The 8,371-nt window shown below is 41.0% G+C and overlaps 1 protein-coding gene across 1 annotated transcript; it reads left to right on the top strand.

Moving 5' to 3' along the window:
* Window positions 1-266: 266 nt before the first annotated feature.
* On the top strand, window positions 267-7,570 carry LOC115162915 (short stature homeobox protein 2). Its single transcript, XM_029714427.1, has 5 exons — window positions 267-851; window positions 2,224-2,432; window positions 4,714-4,771; window positions 5,301-5,389; window positions 5,930-7,570. The coding sequence occupies exons 1-5, from the start codon at window positions 605-607 to the stop codon at window positions 6,221-6,223; spliced, it is 897 nt and encodes a 298-aa protein (XP_029570287.1). The 5' UTR covers window positions 267-604; the 3' UTR covers window positions 6,224-7,570.
* Window positions 7,571-8,371: the final 801 nt, after the last annotated feature.

Here is an 8,371-nt window from a genome sequence, read left to right as displayed (position 1 = left end):
CACTGTCGCTGTCTCTTTTTTCCCAGATCACAGAGATTTGGAGGAAGCTCCGTTATGTGCTCCCCGCACGAGCTTGTCATTTTCCGTTTTAGCCACACCCCTGCAGAAATCCTGCCCATCTCCCTGGTGTTTAAAAAACTAATTCAGGACAATAGCAACGAATCCACGCTTAATTAAATTAATTAGTCCTTCTTGTCAATCTTGGATTAATGGCCAATAGCAACCTCGTAAGAATGATGTGAAATCTGAAGGGCTGCTAATCTGTTTTTCGATGCTGTCAGTACAGGCGAAGGGAAGGGGGCTCATCCCGGCATCCTGAGGGGAGGTAATTTGCACAGATCAAGGGGCAGGCGTTGCAAAGTATAAATACTGTGACTTCAATAGCGGATCACCAGCAGGTCGGAACTCCGCAGCAAGAAGAATTGGCCGAGATCTTATACATTTAGCTGCAGCACGAGATCCAGAGTTGGCAACAACATCACCTTGCATTTAGGTCGACTAAAGTAAACACTCTTGATGTCTTAAACTGTTGTGGAACTGAGAGAGAGAGAGAACGAGAGAGCGAGAGTGAGCGACCAAGACGGGGAGATTTTTTGGAGCAGTGATGGAAGAACTTACCGCGTTTGTGTCTAAGTCTTTTGATCAGAAAGTGAAGGAAAAGAAGGAGGTGATCACGTACAGGGAGGTGCTGGAGACCGGATCTGCGCGAGCCAGGGAGGGTCTCGCCAGCGAACCGAATCGCGAGGAAATGAACGATATCGCTCGGGTAGACGCGCGATCGCCAGGCAGGGAACCGGACATGCTGGGGCCGGAGAGAACCAGGGATGTGGGAAGCCCGAAACTGATCGATGGTAAACTAGCCTACTGCTATGCGTTCATACGGTTTCCTTATGCGATGTACTATAATGTAACGGCTTTGAGGTTAAACAAAGTCAAATGTTTTTGAATTATGCTCTAACGTTCATACTTTGGGAATACCCCGTGCGCTAAAACAATAATAACTTTGACAAACATGTCACGGGCCTAGTCCAAGAAAATAACCTTGCATGCTTTTGTGTATATCGCTGGGAAAAAACGAATGAAGGTGTTGCTTCTATGCGTTGGTATACGTTTATATGCCTACGTGCATGGTTTAGCACTCTTTTGTATTTAGATTTTTTTCCCAATTACACGTTTAGCTTCATGTGACTGTGAGGGACACTAAAAGTAAGCTTACGTTTATAGCCTAGTTGTTGTCATAATGTGTAGTGGCTGTGTAATGCAATGTTGAGTGTAATATCAGGCCCACAATTGAATTAGGTAGGCCTATCCGGTTAAGTGCTTTTCTGTCTGAAGAGAAATGGTATAGCATGCTTTTAAAAGATCAACGCATTTATTTGGGAATGTAATAATTATCATGGCTGGTCACTGTCTAACCCCCTCTGAAGCGCGATGCAATTTCACTAACAAGAAACAATGTGTTGTATTGAGATATTCATCAACGGCATAAAGACAAAAAGGCTGGGGGGGAAAGATGGCTATTTAAATGATCCAATAACACAAAAAAATCAACAGGCCGAGCAGAAACGATTCATATAAATCTGTGTTTGTGTTTTTCATTAATGTTCTCTAATCATTTAATTGGATGATGTCATCAGTAATTTTACATCCGAATCATAAGAATAATATTAATTGGAATAGGTATTTTCGCTATATTGACCATCATATTGATCACTTAATTGCATTGGCCTAGATCAAACAAATAGCCTAATGTTGTATTCACTGGGATGGTAATCGTTTACGTCTTCAAATGTTAATCAGTCGTTTCACTTTATACCACCGTGGAGAATGACATTGGGCAGATACAGTTAGATAAATCCCACACTTGCACAACGGGTAGCCCTATGCCTTAGTAAAAATCACATCAAAGCCATTACAATACATCATGAAAAAATATAAATCGAGCTGCTGGACCTATATCCTACACAGGAAAACACGAGCTATGATAAGCGATCGGACATCCAACAGTGGGCACCCCAATGCATATTTATAAGGAGTTAATAATTGAAGACCTTTTCTGTAGGACTACAAAACATCCGAAGCTGATATTGGGTGTAATGCTTGGGAGGATGGATCCACATGTTCGCTTTAGGAAGGTCGTTGTGTGATGCCTCCTCCTCTAGCCTTGTATAGCTGAGGCCTTTTTACTCATCCTCATTCATTTGCTGCTACCCTTCTCTGTAGGTACCACGCACATGAAAGAGAGAAAAGAGGACACAAAGCAAATGGAGGACGAGGCACAGACTAAAATCAAGCAGAGGAGAAGTCGGACTAACTTTACACTGGAGCAATTGAACGAGCTCGAGCGGCTATTCGACGAGACCCACTATCCAGATGCCTTCATGCGCGAGGAGCTGAGCCAGCGGCTAGGGCTGTCCGAGGCTCGAGTACAAGTAAGGGGCTCTCTATCTTCTTTCGGGGTTTTTTTGTCTATGTGTAAAGATATCGTGTGTTGCTCATATTAGGAATCTTTTACAAAAGAGAACCCAATGATGTTATGTATGCTGCCTGTCTTACGTCTAGAGAGGAACAGTTGTCCTCATGTTCTCGACTACTTTTACGCACAGAGGGAAACCATGTACCACTACCGCTCTCTAGAGAATGGGGTTTATTTACATGCTTCTTGTGGCTTTTTGGGGGGGGGGGGGGGGGCGTAGCACCATTCTAAAAAGTGGCACTATAAGCAATTGATCGACATTTTATCATTGATATATTAGGCCATTAAAAAAAGTCAAACTAAAATGTTAAAATGGATTAAATCTAATTTTCTGAATATGCTGTGTCTCTCTCTCTCTCTCTCTCTCTCTCTCTCTCTCTCTCTCTCTCTCTCTGTGTGTGTGCGTGTGTGCGCGCGCGTGCGTGTGTGTGTGTGAGCGAGAGAGAATAAAGAAATAATGAGAATAAAGAAAGAAAGAAAGAAAGAGTTATTCCATGTAAAAAAATAAATAACGCTGTACAGTGCATCTCAATTAAGGCCTAGAATCTTGTCATATAGATAGGCCGGCCTATTGTGCACTCCACATTGTGCCAAGTTTCAGATGACAATTTTGTTAAAAATATTATTATACGATTCATTTAATTTTAAATCAGACATTCAAAATCATGTAGAAAACAAACACAATATTTGTCCCTCACTTTATTAGTAACCTATATGTTGCTCGCACGAGATACATCTGTCTTGTATTTTTTCGACCGGGAAAGACCATCTGTACTACTGAAACCCAATAAGCCGTTTCGGAGAGGGGGGGACTTCAGTCTCTGTGTAACCGGAGAAGAGTGACTGAGCCGAGCAATGACAATGAACATCGACATCGGTTCTGATCTGATTTATCAAACCCCATAATATCTTATTTCAGCCTCTTTCATCCCTTATGCCTCGGCCCAGGGAGACGAAGCAGCGAGTATTTATTCACTGAATATGTCGGTTCTTTCAAAAATATCATAAAACGAGCCAAAAAGACCTCCCTCCCCCCAAAAAAGTTAAAGCAAGCGCTTTTTGCAACGTCTCCCGGCGAGAGTTGGAATTTTACCAAGGCGTATTGTGTCACAAGCAAGGCGAGTGCAAGGAGCACAGCTCGAGGATTTACATAAATTATGTATTATTTTCTTCCCAAATCAAGATCTACTGCTCTTTCTATTTTCAGTACATGATGTAAACGACCATGCGATTTATGGGGCCCTTTTCTAGCCACAGTTGCATGCAGGGATGAAAGGACAATTTCCAGCACAAAGGCCAATTTATTTTTGTATTAAAGTAGTAACGTCTTTGCTTATTTCGTGGTGGGCTATTTGCTTCTGTTTTCAGTCAACGTAAAGATTGATAATAAAATCAATAAGACACGAGATGTATGTTATATTGCATTGTGGACACGGCTACGTGGTCAAAATATGAGGTTGGCGCTTACGACATATTGATAGACTTATCAATATCATTTCTATTCTGTCCATAATGCGCTCTGTGCAGGAGAATTGGTAAACTGTGTTGTGGGCTAATTTATCCACAGCTTTGTAGGGGATTCAAAGTAGATTATCATAGTAATGAGACGCCTTATCTCCGTTCCAAGATAGCCTACTCCTCGGGAACATTATGCTTTTAAGGAACAGACATAAAAGAAAATAGCTATCCTCAGAAAGAGCTTTGTGTAGGGCGTTTTATGGCAGTAATTAAACGAAACTGTAAAGCATTTAAATGCTTCAGTAACATAGATTTTCCTGCAGATTAAGGCAATTAATTTCACCAGCCATTAATGAGAGAGAGCTTTTCTCAGATCACGTTGCTCAGATATCCAAAGCCGTAATCAATTAATGCTATCCGATATCAGAGAAGCAATTCGGTTCTTCTGGGACGCTAATCTATAGAAAGATGAAACCGGCGCTGAAAAGGTAACTTATTATGATCAAATATAGCCTGCAAATGTCAAACAAGTGTGTTTACACAGCTATAATATGATAATAACGTTCCCCCTTTTCGTTGTGGTCTACTTTCTAACGTTGTATTTAGCCAGCCCCCTTGTTGTAAATGTAATAATTAAAATCTGGTGTTAAGCGCGCGCATTAATATTTCAGGGCTCCTTTGGGATATTGTTTTTCTGCGGTTGTCATTTTGAGCGGAATTACACATACCCTCACAAGCAGCTGCCAATCACGGTCACTAATTCATTTCTCTCCCCGCAGGTTTGGTTTCAGAACCGGAGGGCCAAATGCAGAAAGCAGGAGAATCAATTACACAAAGGTGCGTTTTTATTCTTTGTCCATCTGCAATATCCTATTTTGCGCGTCGTGATAATAATGGTTTACATTTGGAAAGGGATACAAGAACATATTTGAAAACCATAAGCATCAAGGGCGCCTACGAATTGAAATGCATCAAATGCACAACAACAAATGCTTTCCAACCCTGTTGCTGGAGAGCTACCGTCCTGTAGGTTTTCACTCCAACACTAAACTAGCACGCATGGTTCTAATACTTAGCTGGTTGATAAACTGAATCAGGCTAGTTACAACTGGGGTTGGGCTGAAAACATACAGGACGGTAGCTCTCCAGGAACAGGGTTGGAGAGTCTTGCTATAGGCTATATATGCAACAACAAAAATCGATAGCGTTTGAATGGCAGTAGCTCCCTGAATCTTTATCCTGATGTGCTATTTGCACTCCATTATTTTGGATCGTGGAATTGTTTGTTGTTTCCAGAGTATAAATATTTGCCTCAATTATAATCTGGAGACTATTTCCCTTACAGATGTCCTGTCTTTTTTTCCAGGAGTTCTCATTGGAGCCGCGAGTCAGTTTGAAGGTTGTCGTGTAGCGCCATATGTCAACGTGGGGGCCTTACGGATGCCATTCCAACAGGCAAGTTACTTTGAAGCGTGCAGTCTTTGACTAAACCAATCCCCAGACTGCTGTCTTGGCACAGGCCTTGTCCAAGTGGTATGGGACAACAGTGTTCCGATAATAGGGGGGTTACAAAAATCGTATTCAGATAATCTTATAAGGCCTTTAGGCTTGTTATCAAACCCTGAAGTGAATACCCATTGTAGCCTATGCCACATATTAATAGAACATCTCCCAGTCGTTAGAGATTCTTAAATTGTGTTCTCAAGTTGTGATACAGACTTTTGATATATTCAATTGATATAGTGTGTTTTATATCGGCTTGCATTCAACAATATGCATCAACATACATAAGGGTTGGATTCAATTCCATCTCAATTCCATCTGAAAAGGACTTGAAAAATGAATTGAAAATGCCATTTTCATATTCATATCATTGGATCGTGTAATTGAAATGGAATTGGACCCAGTGAATACTTTATGAAATGAATACAAGACAGCCTTCCACAAGTTAGCTAATATGTTTCTCCCCTCTCTTCCCCATCCGTGCGTCCGTAGGATAGTCATTGCAACGTGCCGCCCTTCTCCTTTCAGGTCCAGGCGCAACTGCAGTTGGACAGCGCCGTGGCCCACGCGCACCATCACCTGCACTCTCACCTGGCAGCGCACGCTCCTTACATGATGTTTCCGGGCCCGCCATTTGGTTTGCCCTTGGCTACGCTCGCGGCTGAATCCGCCTCTGCTGCCTCGGTTGTGGCCGCAGCTGCAGCCGCCAAAAACACCAACAAAAACTCCAGTATAGCAGATCTGAGACTCAAGGCCAAAAAACACGCGGCAGCTCTGGGACTGTGACTAGGCGTGCAACAAGGCGTCTACGGCGTCTAAAATGCCTACATTATTGACTGAGAGTCATCAACAACGCAGAGGCATCAAAACAAAAAATGCTTACAAAGTGAAAGCAAGGACATATTTGTTTTTTTGTTGTTGTTTTTTTTTTTAAATGAAGGACATCATGTATAACTATAGAAAATAGGCTATTTATGAGATAAAACAAAGATAGACTGTGAAATCGTTAATAAAGGGCGGGAGTTGATGTAGGCTACGGGTTCACAATGCAACGTGGTAACCCGCACCGACGTCAAACTAGGGTGGAGGTGTCAACGAGCAAGATCTCCAAGAGGGACGATGCCGCTGGGACCTTCGATTCTTTGTGAAACAAGGAGAACTCTTCTGCGTTCTTTTTCATTATTAGGCTATGTTATTTCCTTTTGAAACTATAGAGGCTGGCCTCGTTATATTTCAAAACATGTTCTCTGTAAAAGGAAACAGCGGATGTTCGTGAACGAATAGAGACAACAACAAAAAAGAATACACTTATGTGACAGGGTTTTTTTCTTCTGTTCTTTTTCTTGTCCAAATGAAAACTCCTCTGCAGTGTTGCATGAATTTCTTTCCTCACAGATGACGTAATTTGAGTCGGTTCCATTTCACTCTCGTGCTCTCCCTCCGTGGACAGCAGACAGACAGACAGACAGAGAGACAGACACTCCGAGGACCTGATGAAGCTCTCACCTCAATGTCACAGTATTTGGACCTCGTGGCTTCTAGACGTGTCGGGATGTGTGGAATTCAGACATTTGCCCGAAAATGTTACATTATTTTGTGAATGGTGAACTTCCGTTAGTCTATGAAGTTTTATACAATGCATTTGCGAGTGATTCGACCTACTGAAAGCGCAATACATAATGTCACTTTTTAAGAAGGTGAGACGGTACGGAGCACATGTAAAATATGTTAATACACAAGAAACATGCATTATTTTTTGTTATTTTGTGGCTTATGAGTGCATTGTGAGAGCATTTCTGTTTTCTATTTTACTGTCCTTCCGTGTGTAAAAATCATGTGCATTCTGTAGGCTATGTAATGTTGATGTTTTTATAGCAGTGAAAGTGAACGTAGCCCTACCCGAGGCACCGATTTCTCAAGATATCATAGAAATTCTTATACTTTTTTCATCACTTATGTGAAACGTGAACTCACCTGAACAACATGCTTTCGGTTCATAGAATAAATCAACTGAAGTTTCTTTTTATGATGGCCTCTGTTTACATTCCTTTTTCATTCAAATGTGTCTCTTGTGTGGGGAGTAGCCTAGTTTCGATGGATAAACTTTTTAAAAAATATATTCATTTCATATTATTATTGCTGTATTGTTATTCCATATTATTGCACTAAGGGTATTATTACAATTATTATAATGGGCTAAGATGCATTATTATTATTTAGTCTACTACTTATACAGCTTCTGCTACTACCATCGATTGTATTCGGGTTGTAGGCCTTGCCTATACAGACGTATGGAAGGCTACATAAATGATTCATGTTTAGATATATTTGATCCACTTGTGTCAGGCCCGTTTAGCCACGTGTTATTTTTTCCTCTCAAGATCATGGACATCTTTGTCATAGTCCCTAACCTTTCCAAACCAGTACATTATTCAAAATGTTTTGTTACGTTTCAGAGCTCTGTGGAAAAGGTGTCAACTATCGCATTGAAGACGATAGGCTTATAGAATATTAAAAGTCCATTGAAAATACGGAAAAATCCCGAAAAGACACGAAGACTGTTTGATGGCGTGTAATGCTGGTGTGTGGTCATTTAGCTGTTATGATGTAAGAGGAACTTTTTACTGGTCTAGCCTAGTCTCTTATGTAGACCAGCTCGTTTTTACACAAATCTTTACATTTCCAATAATTGCTTTATTCCAGATGCTTTCAAAATATACCATAGTCTACATTTGAAATAGGTTCCTTGTTTTTTCAATTAGGTTACCATTGAAATATCCATGTTAGAATTGTTTTATGGTGACCAAAATCATTATTGTCTATTGGGCCACTGTTTGTCATGACGCTCAGATGAATTCGTTTCGTTTTTAATTCCAAACACTTGTACAGACAGATTGGACATTTCTACACAGTTTAATATGGTTCATTGAGACT

This window comes from Salmo trutta, chromosome 26 (assembly GCF_901001165.1).
Source record: "Salmo trutta chromosome 26, fSalTru1.1, whole genome shotgun sequence".
NCBI lineage: Eukaryota > Metazoa > Chordata > Actinopteri > Salmoniformes > Salmonidae > Salmo > Salmo trutta.
This window is presented reverse-complemented; position numbering and strand designations above follow the sequence as displayed.

What these genes read in the sequence shown, in the direction of transcription:
- LOC115162915 (XM_029714427.1), top strand. Translation starts at nt 605, where the DNA reads ATGGAAGAACTTACCGCGTTTGTGTCTAAGTCTTTTGATCAGAAAGTG. An exon ending in TGTCCGAGGCTCGAGTACAA is followed by an intron (nt 2,433 to 4,713) that starts GTAAGGGGCTCT and finishes CTCTCCCCGCAG; the next exon opens with GTTTGGTTTCAGAACCGGAG. An exon ending in TACGGATGCCATTCCAACAG is followed by an intron (nt 5,390 to 5,929) that starts GCAAGTTACTTT and finishes GTGCGTCCGTAG; the next exon opens with GATAGTCATTGCAACGTGCC.